The sequence below is a fragment of the Cygnus atratus genome, chromosome 17, assembly GCF_013377495.2.
Source record: "Cygnus atratus isolate AKBS03 ecotype Queensland, Australia chromosome 17, CAtr_DNAZoo_HiC_assembly, whole genome shotgun sequence".
Lineage (NCBI taxonomy): Eukaryota > Metazoa > Chordata > Aves > Anseriformes > Anatidae > Cygnus > Cygnus atratus.
Window position 1 is genome coordinate 15,173,084 of NC_066378.1, and position 20,463 is coordinate 15,193,546.

At 43.3% G+C, this 20,463-nt stretch overlaps 1 protein-coding gene across 4 annotated transcripts in view; it reads right to left on the reverse strand.

Annotated features, from left to right (window-relative positions):
* Window positions 1-466: 466 nt before the first annotated feature.
* TTC28 (tetratricopeptide repeat domain 28) overlaps window positions 467-20,463 on the reverse strand; it is a 169,885-nt gene continuing 149,888 nt past the window's right edge. For 3 of the 4 annotated variants that reach the window (XM_050714214.1, XM_035565657.2, XM_050714215.1), the window contains exons 14-22: window positions 20,100-20,244; window positions 15,688-15,867; window positions 13,869-14,589; window positions 12,705-12,829; window positions 11,413-11,644; window positions 10,881-10,957; window positions 7,901-8,030; window positions 6,705-6,812; window positions 467-6,171 (exon numbers count right to left, since the gene is read on the reverse strand). In XM_050714214.1, the coding sequence (XP_050570171.1) occupies window positions 4,547-6,171; window positions 6,705-6,812; window positions 7,901-8,030; window positions 10,881-10,957; window positions 11,413-11,644; window positions 12,705-12,829; window positions 13,869-14,589; window positions 15,688-15,867; window positions 20,100-20,244 (3,343 nt within the window). In that variant the 3' untranslated portion in view covers window positions 467-4,546. The remainder of the gene's footprint in view (window positions 6,172-6,704; window positions 6,813-7,900; window positions 8,031-10,880; window positions 10,958-11,412; window positions 11,645-12,704; window positions 12,830-13,868; window positions 14,590-15,687; window positions 15,868-20,099; window positions 20,245-20,463) is intronic. The other variant, XM_035565658.2, reaches the window with a different exon arrangement.

Genomic DNA, 20,463 nt, shown 5'->3' on the forward strand with positions numbered 1-20,463 from the left:
AGGTTACCTCATTTTCAGCACATCAAAGACTTGGAGGGTAGAGACTGTAGGCCAGTAACAGCCTGCTGTTTCATGACCTAGGACATGGTTTGTGTCTTCTATCAACAGGGCTAGAGGTGGCGTTTACACATCTGGGAGGGAGGCATCAATGAAAATTCCAGAGACCATAAAAAAGTCAAATTCTGGTTAGTTTCATCTGGTCACCAACACCTCCTTTAAGGACAATGGCATCTTTAACACAGGAGCAGAAGGAAGATTTAAGTAAGCAAGTTTCAAATAGCAAAGGGTGTGGGGAAAATATATCGTACCTTCAGCACTTGGTCCTTCCACAGTGCAGGGGTGGAAATAGGTGGTCCGTGAAGTTCCTTCCAAGCCTACATGTCGTTTTGCTGCTGACTAAAACAAGAAAGACAGTGAGCAAATGCTGATGTTTCCACCGCCTACCAGGAAAAGGAAAAGCAACTTCCAGTCATCATTTGTAGCAGAGCTACATTCTGATAAAAAATACATTAAGTTCTCAGTGACCCCTCATTTCCACAGGAGAAGTTGAGGACAGCTGTCACCCCATTAGTCACACTTCAAAATTCCAAGCCACCTGCCAGGACAGAGAGCAGTGTGCTAACAAATTTGTTAACAACGTCATCCTAGAACAAGAGACTGGAGTACTGAGAGAACTCATGCTTTAATAGACACTGAAATCACAAAGGAAGAAGGCCAAATGCCTTAGCAATTTCAATAAAAATATGAAAATCTTTTTACATGGTAAATTTCATAATATAAAAAGTTTAATGCTGTCTGGAAACAGAGTTTTAATTTACAAAAAAAGTCCATATAGGCCAAACATGGCTAACACTGCATACAAGGAGAGCAAGTGCTAAAGGGCTGCTGCTTGGAAGAGTCTTTGCTGACAGTCCTCTCTGAGTAATCATCTTCAACGCTCTTTGAAGGAGTTCTGCAACCGAGGGGCCAAGTTTTCCATGCACATTTGCAACTTTTCTGGTCTGCATGGCAATGCAATGAACCCAAACCATTATTATCACCTAGCCTGAAACTACCAGTGTTTCTTCACAGATTCACAGTCCTCCTGGATCTGTTCTGCAACTTGAAAGAGATGGTCACAGAACTAGTTTGATCTAATGAGAGGAAATATGGCCAAGAGTGATATACGTGGGTGTAGCACCCCTTCAATGCTTTTTCCTTGTTTAAATAAGGTATCACTAAAAAGAAGGAAAATCAGTAACCAGTCAGAGTTCAGGCTAACCAACAAAATCAAAATAAACTGGATTTTGTTCAGTGAGATTATTTACTGTTCCCCTTTAGTTTAAGCTAAAGACAGTCAATAAAATATCTGCAATTAGTATCTCACGCAGTAAAATATACTGAATAAAACCAAACTAAAACACATTCTATGGCCTTGGGGAACTGTTGCACGTGGCAGGTTTAATGTGGAAGTTGGTAACACCTAATTCTTATTGCTCACTGTATTAAGCAGTGTTGTCACTTGTACCATGCACAAATACGACGACGACAAATGCATTTAAACTCCACAGAAGGGATTCTAATATCAAACGCAGAACATGTTATTTTCATTTCCTGAATTTCTCCACATATTGGGCAAACCTGATAAAACGTCTTCACAAAGGGGTTGTTTCTCATTCAGGTGGTGGAGGAGTGAGGCACAAGGTGTGTGAAGTGTCTCCCAGACAAGCAAGCATGCATTTTCATGGCTCTCATTAAGCCAATAGAAGTGTCCTCTGTCAAGCTAATGGAAATAAATTTCTCAAAAGACTTGTTCTAGTGACACTCACCTTCCATGTTTATACAACACCAATTTCCCAAATACTGAACTTCCCTTACATCTGTACCCTTCCCCGCTTCTAATGCTCCCCTCCCCTTAAAAAAAGCAACAACACAACAGAAGAACCACCCCCCACCCCTGATTTATCTCTTTCTGAAAACTTAAAGCCAGTATGAAACCTACTGGCAGTATGAAAATGGGTTGTACCAAAATGGCAATATAGAATTTCTACAGATTAAAGATCCTTTAGTTATGGAAGTAAACTACAAGTAAAGAGGCTTATTTCCAGCATGTTATGCAGCACTACAGGGAATATTTGCTGTTGCTATAAACAAAAAGCTGCCCACTTCCATCCTGGATGTTCCTGGGATGTCGTTCTAAAACAGTTATGCTGGTTGGAAACGGAGTAGGTCACACGGAGTCCGTCAGCAGTCTCGTGACCACAGCAAGTTGCATGATCAGCAAAATTGCCATCTACATGACACGTAGATACTGTACTGACTCTTTTTGGCCCACTATTCTAATTATTCCCACCTAATGGCGAGAAGATATTTAGCACCAAACCATCTCAGAAAGATGTAATATACAGACAAATAACTTGAATTGTATGAGTTGAATGGGTTTACTCGACTGCTTTGCTACGTTGCATAATATGAGTAAGTAACTACTCTTTCTTTCTGTACTGAAACTTTTGTGATCAACCATCCATTGTTAGCTGACTATAACAACACAGTCCTATATTTTTTGCCTTTAGCACTTGTGTTAATTTCTTGTGATAGTGAAAGCATTCTCCCAACATCAGTGGATTCTAGAATATACTCTAAGCAAGCGTTTCATATGTGCACCACAAGTAAGCTGAACCTAAGTAATTTTATATTACAGTATCAGAATTGAATCCTCTGTCCTGCTATCATGCTTTTCCTGCAAGACCCCCCTAAAAATCACAAATGTTCAGGTCCACATTTTCAAGAAGAGCATCCAGACATGACAAGTGCAACAATTATCTGCATCAGCAACGATACCCTAATAAATTTAGAGATCTGACTGCACTCACCATTCAGGTAGTCAGTTGCAAGACTGGAATTTGACTTAAGATCCATGTAAAACTCAGGGCCTAATTAATAAGCCTCACAACACCTCTGTGAGGTAGGTACGTAAGTATTACTATCCCCACTTAGATAGACAGGGAAGACGAGGCACAGAGAGGTGAAGTGATTAGCCTTCAGTCACTTGACAAATTTTGGGAGTGCATAATAGAAACCAAAAGCCTTGGTAATCCAGTGCTCCGACCTCATAGCACATGGCCTGCGAAATACTTTGCTTGGATCTAAGTGTGCTGAGTTAATATCCAGAGTTTTCAGTGCACATAAATTATCATTTTGATTCTGATTACATCACTGCATTTAATGGCCACTTAAAAAATAATCATCTCCAACTTGACCCACAACACCTAAATACCATCTAGCCTAGGAAAGCTTAGTGTTTTTTACACATCACCTCTGGAGCGCTCTTGGTTCTCTTTTCTCCACAGATCAGAGGGTGCACAGGTTCTGCATACAGCTGGTCTGCATGTCCCCTCATGTACATGTTCCGACTGCACACTGACACTAGCCTATCTCATCTGTGTATACTGGTATACATGCTCCTGAAGAAGCTTGTTTCCTTAGCCGGGGAAAGAGCTCATCAGGAACACATCTACAATATTTGGAAAGATCTAGAAGGATCAGAGAAGGATTTATTTGGACAGGTGATTTCTAAATCACATACACTTACGTTACATTCCTGCCTACTGCGAAACTGTAAGATTCACTTTTCTGCGCACACTTAGCAGACAGAAGACATCTATGCTGCCCAAATAATTGCCAGGATGAAAATTTCACCATTGTAACACTGTGTGCCAGAAAGATCGGAGCATTCAATAAAAACAGAACTTGTGCCTCTGGCACAGCCTTACTACCTCATTCTGAGGCTCACCTTGCCCATTATACCCAAAACATTTTTTGGGGAGCAGACCAACTAGCAAAAAAAATCACCTGAAAGGTTTCCCTCCAAAAAAAGTTACCTGAGATGCAGGTTTTAGAATGGGGCATCTCTCTCCTCTTGTCTGTGTCACCAGCCTTTAAATGATGCAAGAGAACTGCCAGTATCAAGCTGCTATGGAGTTGTATTGCCAGCAATTTCTTGTGTTTCGCTAACAACTTAGCAGAGATACCTAGAGGTGTCTTATCTTGTCCTCTCTGTCAGCCTTTGAAACCAACCAAAGAAACGGCTTGTACTTCTCCAGGCAGAAACTTGTGCACACTTTCTTTGCGGTATAAATGAAAGTTTATACCACTCCTCTCGCTTCCCTCTCCAATCCCTGATATGTATAATTTTTGTATAAAAAGACAGCCGAAAAACCTCCTGTTAGGATAAGAAATACAAGTAGGTGGCTTAAAATCTAGTATTTTATGAACAGAACAAGATTCGTTGGACCTGTTGCAGCAAATATGGAACACTACATAGAACCTGTTATCAAGTGAGTCTTGCCAAGGTCCTGTTAAGGGAAACTAAAACCCATCTGTGTAAGGCCCATGTTTCCACACAGTAACAGACAGGGCCAATCTGTCACATTCGCGTGTATCGACAACTGTGGGTACGACCATGGCTTCTTTGATGATATTCTGTGGTTCTATATTGATAAAGGCAAGTGGGCAGAAGCAAATACTTTAACAAGACTCTAAGTCATCAGTTGGTACTCAAGACATTTCAACATTTGGAGGAAGGAAAAAATCTTCCCGGTGATAAGAATTTATAACCATTCCCAGATGGCAGCCTCAAGGGGAGTATGGTTCCTGGAGTGCTACTAGAAGGTGGAGAATGAGCTGATGTCACTGCATTTGGAGTTTCAGGGTGTCTGTGTCCATTTGGAGGGTTCTTTTGTGGAGAAGCAAGTTGTTGCTCAATAGACAGGTCCTTCAGCTCCAGCTTATCTGCACTTTCTTCTTTGCTGTGACGTGGAGATAAATTTAGCAAGCTGAGAACATCTTTCTTAGAAGTCATTGTGCCAGGAGCTCCTCGCAGAATCTTTATTGGGCCAGTGGAGTGCTGGGGAGTGTTCTGCCAGAACATCTTTAAGTTGTGAATTGCTTGCACTTTTTCATCAATAGCAGCCATTTTTAATTTGTCTATGTCTGGGGCATCAGCTGGACTTGAACGAGCAGAACCAGCTGAGGAATAAGAAAGAGCAGGAGATGGAGTGCTGCCACCAGGAGACTGATGCCCTGAGCTTGGAGAGAGATTTCTGGGTGATTTAGAAATATGAGCACTGTAAGGAGAGCTAGGGTACTTGAGCTTGAAGTGAGGCTGCTCAGTTAAGGACCCATGTAAATCACAACTTGGAGATGGCTGTCCACTGTACTGGCCTGTGCCTTCTTTGTTTGACATCTCTGATGTCGTGGGGCTATTATAGCCAGAACTCACTTTCTGAAGGGATGAACTCCTTGTTGGAGGCTTTGGTTTAATTGCAACAGGTGAAGACTGATTCTTCTGACTAGAGCTGACTGGCCTACTGAATGCACTGGTCTCTGAAGATCTGAATGCAGACATACCTGCTGGCATAGAAGCTGCATCATCTGAATTTTTGCTCTTACTTATTTGGCTGCCGCTTCTCTGAAGACGTTCAACAGCAATGAGGTGACTCTGAGTTTCCTCCAGGATTTTTTGAGCCAACTCTTGGGGATCAAGCTTTGGATTACTGTCCTCCTGGGATTTGACAGTGCTGTCAGTCTCAGTGCTAGACTGGTCAGATTCTCCAGTATCAGAACTTGCAAGTTTCCCAACTTTTTGGAAAGGTGAGTTTGGACTAGGAATAAGAGTCATTTTAACAGGAGAATTTGGCGTACTTATGCTCCCTTTGGAATTGACAAGCTCTTTAATACCTCCAGTTTGACCAGTTTGGGGATGTTTGTTATCTGGGGAAAATCTTGTTTTTATGTTTTCTTGGTAACTGGCCAAAGGCTCATTGCTGATTATAGAAAAACCTTCATACTCTTCCTCATCTTTGCTGGCTACAGTGCTGGTTTGTGGTGACAACTGGCTCTGTATTGCAGACCTATGCAGATAGATGTTCTTCGGCCTCTCATAGTCCTGACGTCCTCTGTGTCCCACACCATCTGGCATGCTCTCCGGCTTGGAAACAAAACTCATGGAAGAGGCAATAGAGCTCAGGCTATACACAGAAATGGCATCTGATGCAATGCTGTCTGGACAAGTAGGAGAGAATGGTGGGTTTTGATACTGGGGTACAGGGTTGGAAATAGACTGAGCAGAAGCCAGTGACTCTAGTGATGAGGAACTGTCCAGGCTAAGGCGCTTAGGCAGCTCTGTAGAATCTAAAAAGAAAAAAGAAAAAGGAAAAAAAGTACAAGCATGCCCCTAGATACACAGTAAAATGAAATAAAACCAAGTAATGTTCTTATCAGAATTAAGAGGAAATGCTACAAAGCATGCATTATGCTACTTCAAAAGAAAAATAACAAAACAAAATGAAAAAAAGAACCAACAACCTACTACTTAGGTGAGAAAAATAATGTGCACAGACCAGGAAATGCATGGACAGGAAACTCAGACCAAGTATCCTAGAGGAAAACTTTGGGAACTTGTCAATTGATTATGATTTTATATCTCAAAATCTTCCAGTTGCTGGAGTCTATTCCCAGCTCTGACCTCAGCCAAGTCTTAGTGTTTGTTTTCCATAAGAAAATTACATTTGCTGCACCTCTTGTATGATGTATGGTCTATGATGCATGTATGACGATGAATGTATGATGTCTGCAAAAGGTAAGAGTGTGAGATTACAATATAAGCCATTCTGATCAAATCATCAGATGGTTATAGGAGGAAAAACTTCTGTAAGTAGCTTTACCAAAAAGTGCCAGCAAGGACTGTAGAGCAAAGTGCATGGTCCTCCTATTAGCTTGTTTCCCAGTTTTCAGAATCACCTCCTCTTGCCCAACTTCACAAAGGTCAAAACCTGTAGTGGAATACGGAGCAAAAAATCATACCTCATAAAAAGATCCCATGTCCTAAACAAGTGTCATCTTGTTTATAACACAAATAGAACAAAGAGATATGAAATCCTGCAGTGTCCTGGAATGATGTCTCCTCACTTACAATATACCTCTTGCTGGTTTGGTTTTATTACTGTTTAACACATCTTCTTGGGAGCCTTACTGGGCTGGACATATTCAACACACACATACACAAATCTATCTGGTCCAAACTGATATACAAATGCACTGGTTGGTATTTTAGCTACAAATTATACGCAATTATCAGGGAATGATGGACTAAATGCATCTCAGGGGACAGGGTCTCACATGCCCCTAGCATTCCTTCATTAGTCCAAAGCTTTCTCACAGAAATGGGTCTGAGGAAGAACAAAAACCTTGGAATTTAGCAAATGAGGCCTGGGCAGCAAGAGGCATAAATGTATGAGAGAAACGATGTTAGGCTTTTATGAGCTTTTCATGTAGTCTTCTTGGACATCTCTTTCTGCCTCTTCCATGCAAAGCCCTTCATCTAAACAGCAGCCAAGCCAGAATAAATTCTAGTTTGATACTTAGTTCTCATCTGCCTCTTCTGTAGAATGTAGACCCTGGTACATACTATCACCCTGATATGCCCTGTCCTTGTCCATTGTGCAGGTTTCCCAGGTAAAGGAATGATTGGTTCACTGCAGGTAGAAGACCAGAAGAAAACTCACAAGTATGCATTATGAACAACAGTGGATCAGGATCCTGAAATAAAAACAGGGTTTAAACCAACCTGACAGCAGCAAGCTGCTGTAAACCCTGAAATCCGTATTCTGCTGACTCAGGATAAGTTTTGGGGCATGAGAGAAATACTCATCCCTAGCACTGGCCAAACAGTGAGTGAAACGTCTGTGTATGTGAACTGGTAGAGATTTACTGAGCAGTCAGGGATCACATCCAGAGATGCAGAGACCAAAAAGAACCCAGACAAACAAATCTAAAGCTGTGAGATTTATCACTACTTCAAGCCACCATATAAAACTATGAATAGTTTTTAGAAAGATAATAGAAAGAAGTGTTTTCCTACCTAAAGCTGCCAGAAACTCATGACAACCAGGAAGCCTCCAGAGTTGGACACTGATGGAAACCTGGATTGGTGCAGAAGAGAAATCTTGTTCCTTCTCACCTGCCTGAAGTTGAACCAGGACTTGATGTAGCTGAAAATAACAATGCAAACATTAGCCATTCCTTAGAAATTAAATAACTGCTTTTCTGACAATCACAGCTAAGGAAATACACTGCAAACAGCCCTTCCCCTGTACACCTGTACACTCAGCTGCTGGTCCTGAATGGAGCAGTGGGATGAAAGGTCTGAGCACAGGGTGCAGTCCAGAAACAGCAATGATGGACAAACTTGAACAGCGGCAAATCTAGAGACAGAGCAGGAGTGAGGGTCGGGGGTGTGGCAAGCAGAAACTGAGTGAGGAGAAGGAAGGCAGACTTTCCTAATACCTCTGTGGTCTCCCAGGAATGAATTTTCTCAACTGTTCTCAAAGGACAGGAGTAGCAAAGTTGAGAAAAAAATGTGTTTATGAAGATCTGACACAAATTAAGGTGCCAAGATCCCATCTAACTCAAAAACACAGCCAGAGCAGGAAGGATGGAAAGTCATTAATCAGGGACCAGCTAACCCCAGGACCACCCATCTCTTCCAACCCACAAAGGCTTACACAGTCTTTTTTCCACATTAGCACCATGGAGCAAATTCCAGGCCTGAAAGCAGGGTGAAGACACTACCCTGCAGCTCAGGAAAATGGCTCTGCAGTGACCAAGGCATTTAATTCTGCACAGCAGCGTCACTCCCCAGTGCGTGTAATACTCACCATTCCCACCACATTTTTAACAGCCTTCATGCAGCAAATAACAAAGAAGGAAAAGACAGGAGAAAAGAAAGAAAGAACACAGGTTATTCTGTGCTATAAAATGCCTGTAATAGGGAGCCCTGCAGTGCAGGGACACATCCACATGCAAAACAGCATCCTGACTGGCAAGATGCTCTGTTCTGAGAAAGAAGGGAGCAATGGAAATGACTTGTGCTGTGAATCAGGAGTCCAGCAGTGTGGGAACAGGCAGCTGGAATCTGGAAGTGCCCAGCTCATTACAATCAACTCAGACACATCGCAGGCATATACCCAGTCCAACCCACATTCTGGCAGAAGGCTGAACATAGAACAAGCCCTTCTCTTGTTTTCTCTGGGATATATTATTGGCACTTAAATAGTCAGCAATCCCTAGCTTTTCCTTGTATATGTAGTAGTACCAGAGTTCGTACTTTTGTGTTTCCTGCCTTCCATTTTGCACTAAAAGTAAGTATTTTCTATTCAGAGCAAGAGATCAAGCTCCCTGCCTTGCTGCTTCAGTAACGTCAAGAGCACCTGCTCCCTTACAACACCAATCAGCTTTATTGGAAAGACAGAAAAAAGCAACACCCACTGACTGAGCTGTTCGTAATTATGCTTCAGTTTTGAACAAAGTCTTCGCTCCTTTGGGACAGGCAGAGCCTTGTCTCACCAACTGAACCGCTGAGAATAATGAGGGGAGAAAAGCAAGTAACAGCAGAAGATGTGAGAGCTAAACTGAAAAATCCTGACTTGTAACCAGATAGATTCTTGTGCAAAAGGGAATTCTGCCTAGGGTTTGGTCTATAGAAGAACATTTGCACAAACAATGCAATACGCATGCCTATACTTATTGCAAGGGGCACCTGAGGAAATAGTAAGTGCATCTTTTGCTAGTCATCAACAGCCATCTGAATGGTTTGGATGATTTAATTATCTGAGGCAAGACAACAATCACGAAGTAAAGTCATTGACACTGTCACACATTCAGATCTACTGGAATGTCATTCTCTACGCGTCATATCCCATTTACTCTGGGCCTTCCTCTGGAGGTAAGGAGGAAAAAATAATCCTGCTATTCAACCACAGAAGTCTCAGACACTAACAGAAGAGCCAAGGCAAAAAAGCAAAATCCCGTAAAGGACAAGCCATTAGAAATATCCCATATGTTATTGTAAATTTGGGCAAGAAACTCTTTGAATCAGATGTAGTCGAATGGATGGACAAAGCAGGCTTCTTAATGGATGATTACAAAGCTGTTATTTTGTATTTTGTGCAGATAGACTCACAATGACAGAAACGCTCTAAAACTACACAGGGATAAACCCAGATATTCACCGTGGTACTTCCCTATAACATTTCTGCATGGAAAAAGGGGAAAAGAGAGTGAGCTTTTCACCTTTTTTTATATATTTTTTCACCTATTTTTTATATTTTTCACCTATTAACTATGTGCAGTGTTCACTTACTAAGGCAAGCACCAACATAAACCTCAGTTAGGGGAGCAATCAGGACACTAAAAAACATATAAAGGAAAGCCATCCAGGCCAGTGGCACAGAGTAAGGTTAGGTTCTGCTAGGCATATTACAAAGACTGGTAGGAAGGAATGTCAAGCAGATGGGTTGTGTGTCTGTGTGGGGGGCACAACTCCCACAGCCACAGGTGGCAATGCCTTTCTCTTCAAGAAGGTGAATTCTTTCAGCAGAGCAATGAGCACTCAAACCAGAAAAAGCATAGGCCTGATAAAGTTCTCAGATAGAGCACTGTCCAAAGTCAGGTATTCCTTGAGGTATTGGTAATTACAGTGGGCAAAGACGAGCCGACATGGGCCTTGAATAGGATGGCCAAAAAACAATTAGTGCTTCTACCATTGATTTCCCATATTTTGCTTCCCCCTCACTGTAGTACATATTATGTTTTCACTTCTCCCACTGAACCTGGAGACCCTTCCAAGGCCATGCAGCCCAATAATATACCTTCATTTTACCATTCTGGACACACACTTTCATTCACACAAACAGAGAAATTTATAATCTCAACCCTGAAGACTCCTAGCAGCCTCTGGGGCTGATAAACCACGGCATAAACTGTTCTGTGCAATTTCTGAATTTACTGACCTGGGAAGAACCATTTGGAAACTGGTACTGGAGAAAAACCTCCCAACTTACCCTGTTGATAAGCTGTTCTCCTGTTTCTGAAGCTGTGATAAGTTTACAAAGTGCCTGAAGTGCAGGGTTAGGCAAACCTGAAAAATAACAGAAAAAAACAGGGATTGTTCAATACTTGTTGCTTGCCTGCTAGAAATGCAACAATCTGAACAGAATATAACTTCAGATAACTCCTAAAGCCTCTCTCCCTCGTCACTGAATGGTTCTGAAAACAGCGTCAATTTTCAGAAAACAAAAGGTTTTCCCAACTTTGTATTTGATTATACAGTTTCTGACTGAGAGCTGGAAGAAGAAAAGGTCACATCATACTTCTCAGATACTGGACCCAGTGGTAAATGATTACAATCTATGACAAAATTTACAGTACGAATTTACTTCTAGAACATCTGTCCTGTTAAATGCTTTTATTTCATTGCTCTAGAAGCCTAGAACAACAGCACCATTTTGCAGGCTTACATCAAAGACAGGCAGGGAAAGGCAGATGTCTGCTTGGACGTATGAGAACAGAGCCCACGGCTGGCCTGCTTCTTACCTAGGAGGGACTGTATGGTGGTGCTGCACTGCTGCAGCCGCTCACCAGGGTCAGAGGTTGGGAAGAACACTGCTGCTGGAAGGCCACTGGCTGGAGGGTCCAACCGAAATCCTACTGCAGTGAGTAGTGCCTGCCAGCCTGGGATGCCACCAACTTTATTCTCCACACTTTGTTGGGAGGTATACATGGAGTTGTGCTGCCCATTCTGGATTCGCTGCAATGATTTCTCCACCTGTGGGGAAAATACAGCACAAGCTTATTTTAAAAGCGATTTTTACTAACCACCTCATTTTTCACATTAAAGATGCAGGAACTATGGGCTGAGGGATAGCAATGCTGATGCTGAACTTGGCTTGTCACAAACAGAAGGATGCTAGTGCCCTTGAAAACACAGGCTTCAGTATCTCAACACTCACATTTTTAAAATCACTATGATGAGTGTCACTGGTCTCTTGGATCCTGGGGAAATGAATGCCACAGGAAACAAAGTACCAGTTTGATTGTGATTATCTTCTATAAACCTGGCAGCTGCGTTTGTCCACACAGGATGACTCGCTGTCAGGTTCCAGTCTCTTGAGTACACTGTGCATTACCAGGCAAGAGTGTGAAGCTATACGGTAAATAGTAAAGAGAGAGAAGTGTCCACAAAACCCAGCAACTGGGATGACTAGCAATACTCATAGATTTCCATCATCCCATGGATACTCCACATTCCTGTGGGACCACAGAAGACACACCAGAAAGAAAAATACTAAAAATCATGAGATTATTCTTGTCATCTGGCAGCTTGACCTCAGTCCTGCTGCTCCCCACAGAAGGTTACTGCCAAATTTGGGAACAAAAGTGCCTCACATCCAAGTATGCAAAGAGCATGCGTTCACTAGCTCTGCATCTCTGTGACTGCTTCTTCGCCATATCCATAGCTATTTTCTTGTAGGAACGATTAACCCCAATCATAATCTCATTTTTAAAGCACAGACCCAAATCAACAACTCACACAAATCGGGTAGGTCTGGGGAAGATTTTGCAACAATACAGTTAGCATCTGCTCTGGGGAGCCCATAAAGTGTCCCACTCTTTTCACACTGACCCAAAGTTTTAGCAAGATAACACCTTACAGTAAGAGAGAAGGTCTGAAGGTTTATATTTGTGAGTGGTTACACATCAGGGTATTTGTCTTCCCATTCTTCATTTATAGATGCATACCCATAGGTAACATCACTTCTCTGCTACATGGGTTCCAATGCCCCTCCCTGTGCCTGCTGGGTGCTGTAGCGTTTCCTTTCTCTTACCAGATGTAGCAGGACACGCAGGGCATCTCGTGCCCTTTCAGGATGCTGCAGAATCTCAGTCAGGGCCTGTCCCACTAGCGAAGAAGGGCTGTTCAGCTTCATGTCACTCCCAATAAGCATGAAGCCTGCAGGGTCCAGATAAGAGACTTACTGAGAATTGAAACAGACAGACTCAGAAACGTAAACTCAGTCCAATCTGATACTCTCTGAATCATGTCTTAACACTGGACTCAACAAGCTCGAAATCACTCTGTCAGATTTACTCCAAGTAACAAGCCGTAGCAAGGTTCCTGCTCCTACGGCTACATACAGTTTACATCAGAGCCATATCTACAAGAGCTGCCTGATCTAAAAAATACAGTACTGCTGCCTGTGCAAAACCAGACATTTGGGGAGTGCTTGCAGCTTTCAAAAACACAAGACTTGTGCTGAGAAAAACAAACAAACAAACCAACCCAAAAACCTAAAACCAGCTAATTTGCAATTATCCCAGTAACACTGTTGAACTCCAAGACTTGGTCTTTCTGAATCTCAACTCATTAATCAAATTGAGAAGGAGCAAACTCCAGCACTGTACCCCAGGGCTTACACTGCTGAGAAATTTCCAGTGGAAACAAGGGAAACCTTTCTGCTAAACAGACCAAAGGAGTAAGCCCTGCAAGGCTTATGGCATGAAAATCATAACTACTGATTGCTGATACAACTTCTAGAAGTACTACTCCTGCCTTCTTGTTAGATTTTCACTACATTCTCAGTAAAAAAGTTCTGTTAATTTTCTCCAGCTAATTGCATCCCAAGCATACAGCAAGAAACTTGCCCCTATAAATTTCAAACATGCAGTGGAGTTGTTGTATCACACTTTATTTCTTTACAGTCATGAAATCATTGTGACAAAACACACTTTACCTTGCAATTGCTTTAGACTATATCTAATCTGTAGCAAACTTACTATACAATGAAATACTGCTGTTTTCCATGACACTGACTTTCAGCCACACTCAGATGAATCAGGGCTTGAAAGAGCAGCTGAATTCTGGGCGAGCACAGGGAACATGCTACTCCCAACTACCTGCTAGCACCACTCCTTGCTTAACTCAAACTATTTGGCATAAGAGCCTTTCCCAGAAACCACGTTTTGTTCATCAAAAGGCAGATTCTTCCTACCTGCCCAGTTGGATGGATGGGAGAACTGCTTGCTGCTCTGTACAGTTTTCATCGCTTCACCAAGGGCTGCACTGGCTTTCATCCCATTTAAGAGGGAGGAATAGAAGGCATGCACAAACATTTTGGAAGCAGCCACTGGAACTGGCCAGAGTGACACGAGGACACATTGAGTCCCAGCAGCCAGGAATGCTCTTGTCAAGCCAATGACTCCATCGGCAGTGACTTTGCTGTTGGATTCTTGGTAAGAGCCAAGAACCACTAATTTAACAGGAAGCCGCAGATCCAGGACATCAGCTGCAGTCAGCAGAAACTCCTGAAGAGGAGGACAGTCTGAGATGCTCTCCACATCACTGGCATCATCCTGCATCCGAAGGGATTCTGGGATTGTGTAGGGATTCCCAAATGAACTCTTGCTGCTGACTGGATTGCTGTCAGTGTTGGGTGTCAGGACCAGAGCAGCCAGCTTCCAGGAGACATGGGTTGCAAAATGGACGCATTCTGCCTGAGTGAGGGCACTCATCACTCTCTCCTTTGTTGCTGCACTGCCAACTAAGGGTTGGCAGCCAAGTAACTCAGATACCATAAATGCTTCCTCTTCTGCAGAGGGCATAGGTCCCCATAGCCACCTGTCCATAACTGCTGAAGGGAGCTTGGGATTCCCTATGACAGCTGCCATTGAGGTAGAACTGGAGTAAGCAGGAGTACTCTTCCTCACATGGGACTACAGAGAGAAAAAGAAAGCAAAAAAGGGCTTCAAAGCTCTGTCTGTTGAGGTGTTGGTAGAAAAACATCCCATCTCCTTGGCTCTAAACAGAAGTCTGGTTGTCATAATAAAGCTTTGCATTTCATTAGTTTATTCCATTTAACTATTCCAAGGAACATCTCCACTTTAGTCCAGTCAGGATTTCTATCCCCACTTCTTAGGAGAATAAATAGATAAGAACAGAAAGGAACAGACAGCCCAGGTCATGCTAGAGGGCTGTAGCAGAGCTAAAAGTATAAAGAAGATCCCAGTTTCCCACCTTAAGGGAGGATTATTTGTAACCATTGGTTTCTGGCACTTGTATTTCAAGGATCAGCATCTCCACTGCCAGCAACATGGTGCTGCATGCAACTGATTACTGCGGCCTGATACTGACCAGAAAAGCCTAATCCCCACATGAGTAACAGAGAAAAAAATGAGACCCTTTTGCTGTTCCCGTGACTGTGTTTAACATAGTGCAAGGCAAGACATGCAGCAAAACACTGCTCAGCAAAAACAGATTCTCCCTGGAGATGTGGGCCTTAGAAAAGCTGATGGTTGTTGCCATACATCAGCATGAAGATATTTCTGAAAGATTTGCCGGTGGTATTGGCTTTGCCTTATGGCTTCATTATCATGAGACATTAATGGCCTTCTCCACACAGAAAGCTGAGAAGCAAACATACCAGAATGGGACAGGACAGTTAACTCACCAAGGAAGCTCAGTATATATCACAAACACCTACATCTCTGCAGTCTGCCGTGTAGCTCCACACCCCAGGACATGCCACCCTTTAGAAGAGGATATCCAAATGATCCATTCCCTTTGTTCTTCCAGGCATGCCTGGGGTTGTGATTTTGTGCTGCAGAAGCTACACCAGAGTCTACTTCACACACAACTGGGGTGCTCAACATGCTCATCAGCCCTGGAAGTGCCTTGGGAAGGTGGTACATTTGTGGCTTCTATTCTTTGTCTGGTGTAGCAGGACAGAGCTGCTGCTATTCCAGCATGTATAGGAACTTACAACTCAGAAGAGAGGTTCTATGAGAAGAAGGTTTTATAAGGCAATGTCAGACCTTGGAGCTGGGATTCAGCGACTGGATGGATGGCACTGCAATTAGGCTGAAGCGCTCATAGAGGTACTCATTGGAGGAACTGCCCTTCAGGAGAGCAAAAGGAATGAGGTACAGTTCTCCCTCCAGAACCAGTATCAGCTGGCGGTGGCGGCCAACAGGCCCACTGGAATGCATCAAGCCCTGTAAAGTAAAAAAATAGAATCAGTTTGGTCCTTTCACTCCAGCAGTTCCCAGCCTGCACTCTCAAAAGTGTCAGGCTCTAGTCTGACCCCACAGTTTGGAAATATCCACATCAGAATTACTCTCCATGTGAATGCAGATGCAGTGACTGGTAGACACATAGCGGCATTGGACAGTTCTATAAAGCTGGATTGTTGCTTATCTGTGCATGAACAAACCCATTCTGGTGAACAAGCCTTGAGTCCACTAAACATGCTCTGTAGTCATGCACAGCTGAAACAAGTTTGCTGGGACCTAGTCTCATCACAGTGCAGCAACTCCTTCAGCTGCAGTGTAAACTCTTTATCATTCCCAACCACCTGTATCTTGTAAATATTACTAGCACCTCATCCTTTGAAAGAGAATGCTTTTTCAAGTATTGAACTTCAAAACAGCAACTTCCCATATAAAAGTAAAAAATCCACAGATAGACTGTTTGTATGGCTTGCAATTCTAGATGCTTGACACTGTAATCAACCCAGAGTCACAAATACAGGTTTAAACAGAGAGTATCTTTTGGATGGAGATGTGAGACAGAGAGATTAATAAACAGAAAAGATGCAACTGGGCACACACAATGGCAACTGCTCCTGGTCCCACATAACTGTGGGAATTTCAGTCTTACTTCACAGTTATCACAGAATGGTTGAGGTTGGAAGGAACCTCTGGAAGCCATCTGGTCCAACCCCACTGCTCAAGCCGGGACACCTAGAGCAGGTTACCCTGGACCATGTCCAAGCAGATTTATTTTTTTTTTTAATCTTGCGTGTTGTAAAAATAATTAGTTATCATCTCAGGACAGAGGAACTTCAAAGCATTTACATTCACTCCAGCTTAAATACCTGCAGCAGGAAAAAAACGTCTAAAGGACCAATGCAAAACAGCAGTACATTTCTGAACAATTGTACACCTTTAAGGTAGAGTGGCAGCCATATGTTGGCCTGGTAAATAAACCATTTGTTTAAAGGTGAAACCTTTAGCACAAGCTTGGGTGAGACTAAGTCCTCAACTCGACATAGTTTTGGAGATAACCAGTTCAAGTAGTGTTGTTTCATTTTTCCTCTAGACTGATTGATGTTCCCAAAGACAAGCTAATTTTACAGTATTCACAGCAGGGTGGAGGCAAAGACCTAACATGCAGGACTATAAGTTCTTATAAGAATTTTAATTTCAAACCATTTGATCTCCATCAGATGTATCAAATATGTGTTTTGACAGGAGAAAACCAGCTACTTAGGCTACTAGGCAAATGAAGATGAAACTGCCTGAACCCATTTCAAGTAGATTTCTGAACTAGATTCCAACGTCTCCAAAACTGACTTATTGATGGAAATTCTGGGCCTTCAATGGAACAGCAGAAAAGGTAGTGTGTTTTTCAAACACATGGCTTATATTTCATAAATAACCCAAAACAAACAAACAAAAACCAACAAACAAAAACCCAACAACTCTGAGGCCTCACTCTTTTTGGAAGAAATAATACCCATGCTCTACCCCCTTTCTGTTATTTATCAAATGTTAATCCATTTGAAATCTCTGCTTTAGAGAAAACTTATTTCAGCTGAGTTCCCATTTAACAGGGGACAGAAGAATCTTCTTCATTTTGCTGCCAACGGTAAACTACTACCGTGAAATATCTAATGGAAACACAAACTTTTAAAACACAGGGGCGTGTGAATAATGTCAGAAAATCCTGAAGTGCAGACATACTGGATAAAAACAGTCCAACAGAAAAGAAATTGCTATTGTGCAGTCAGGGTGAATTTTACTGCTTGTGTCAGGTTTTATAGAGAGAGCTCAGACAAATGCACCTTGGTCCTAACACAATTCTTCCTCTCTGTCTTGTTCAGGGTCTAGCTGGAGCAAACTGCCCGACTGCACTGTGATGCACTGATAGCTGAGGATTAATTTGAGATACACTGACCCCATCTCACTAGCAATCAAAGAATAACAGGAATTTGCAGTCAATCTCAAGCGTTAGCTCTTAGGCAGCAGCAAAGATGAATTAATATTATTAAGAAATAGAATTATCAGTCTGGTGGTTTCCTCCAAAGGGAGTTGGGAGTGAATCAGAAATACCAAAAACAAGGTTATCTATAAGGGAGAATGTCAACAGTAGAAAGTAGAAGAAAGATAGCAATGCGCTTTTAATGGCTTTTTGGCTTTTGAAATGGGAACAAAATTCCTGAAGGATAACAAAATTTTCACAGAATCACAGAATCGTCTAGGTTGGAAGAGACCTCCAAGATCATCTAGTCCAAACTCTGTCCTAACACTAACAAGACCTCCACTAAACCATATCACTAAGCTCTAAATCTAAACGTCTTTTAAAGACCTCCAGGGATGGTGACTGAACCACTTCCCTGGGCAGTCCGTTCCAATGCCTAACAACCCTTTCAGTAAAGAAGTTCTTCCTAATATCCAACCTAAACCTCCCCTGGCGCAACTTTAGCCCATTCCCCCTCGTCTGGTCACCAGGCACGTGGGAGAATAGACCAACCCCCACCTTGCTACAGCCTCCTTTAAGGTACCTGTAGAGAGCGATAAGGTCATCCCTGAGCCTCCTCTTCTCCAGGCTAAACAACCCCAGCTCCCTCAGCCGCTCCTCATAAGACTTGTTCTCCAGACCCCTCACCAGCTTCGTTGCCCTTCTCTGGACTCTCTCGAGCACCTCCATGTCCTTCTTGTAGCGAGGGGCCCAAAACTTAACACAGTACTCGAGGTGCGGCCTCACCAGAGCCGAGTACAGGGGGACAGTCACCTCCCTAGCCCTGCTGGCCATACTGCTGCTTATACAAGCCAGGATGCTGTTGGCCTTCTTGGCCACCTGAGCACACTGCTGGCTCATATTCAGCTGCCTATCAACCAGTATTCCCAGGTCCTTCTCTGCCAGGCAGCTTTCCAACCACTCATCTCCAAGCCTGTAGCGCTGCTTGGGGTTGTCGTGCCCCAGGTGCAGGACCCGGCACTTGGCCTTGTTGAACTTCATACAGTTGACCTCAGCCCATCGGTCCAGCCTATCCAGATCCTCCTGCAGAGCCTTCCTTCCCTCGAGCAGATCGACACACGCACCTAACTTGGTGTCATCTGCAAACTTACTGAGGGTGCACTCGATCCCCTCGTCCAGGTCATCGATAAAGATATTAAAGAGGACCAGCCCCAGCACTGAGCCCTGGGGGACTCCACTAGTAACCGGCCTCCAACTGGATTTGACTCCATTCACCACAACTCTTTGGGCCCGGCCATCCAGACAGTTTTTAACCCAACGAAGCGTACGCCAGTCCAAGCCACGAGCAGCCAGTTTCTCGAGGAGAATGTTGTGGGAAACGGTGTCAAAAGCCTTACTGGAGTCAAGGTAGATCACATCCACAGCCTTCCCCTCATCCACCAGGCGCGTCACTTGGTCATAGAAGGAGATCAGGTTCGTCAAGCAGGACCTGCCTTTCATAAACCCATGCTGACTGGGCCTGATCGCCTGGTTGCCCTTCAAGTGCCGTGTGACGACATTCAATATAATCTGCTCCATGAGCTTCCCTGGCACTGAGGTCAAACTAACAAGCCTGTAGCTCCCCAGGCCTTTTCATTTAAAAGGAGATGAGAATATTAAAAGGAGATGAGAATAGTTGCTGACCTCTTGCTGTTTCAGGGGGAAAGGTATGCAGACTTTTTTTTTTTTTGAATGTCTTTAGGGGAGAGGAACAGACACACAAACTGGCTAAACTATTAAGACAAAGAATCATAGAAAAGATGCTCCTTTGTCATTTCAGAAGCAGGAAGAAGGCTCACACTGCTGCATCACACAGCATAGGCACACATAAGGCTAACTCCCCCGTCCACTGAACCCAGCGCCATGGCCAGCCTTGATTTAGATGAATCTTCTCCATACTCAGAACAGTTTTTCATTCTCCCTGACCTATTTGTCCCTAGGTAGATCTGCCAAGTTTGCCAATTAATGTTAGTGAATAAAAGATACGCTTTCTTCATCAAAAGCATTATACTTTGGCAGCTGACCAAAAGAGGTACCATCAGCAACATCCTTTATTTCCACCTCCCAACACATCCTGTCTCACCATCAGGGATGATGAAGTGGAAAGCTCCATGCCTCAGAAACAATTCCCAGGCTGTCTATTCTTGCTTTCCCACACAACAGGTGATTTTGGTTAAGTGTATGTCTGTGTGTGCTAGAGGCTTACTCCTTCCAGTGGTCCTATCAGTAAGTCATAGAGTGCACGGAGTGGGGGTTTGCTGAAGGAAGTCTGCCTCCTTGGAAGAGATGATGTTCCATCCTTAACAGGAGACATGGTACTGCTGAATAGACTGGTCATGCTCTGACAGCTCCTGTGGGCAAAAGGCAAGTGAGAGGTTAGTTGCAGAAATCTGAGGTCCACAGCAAGTTGCCCTGCCTACATAATGCTGACAATGAGCCAGTCCCAGTCCATCCAAGCAGATGACTGTGCTCTGTAAGATGCTTCATGCCAGGGCTTTATTCTCCCATTCAGCTTCACGCCACAATGAACAATGACATTAATGGCAGGGTGAACTAGCTGCGGAAGCGGC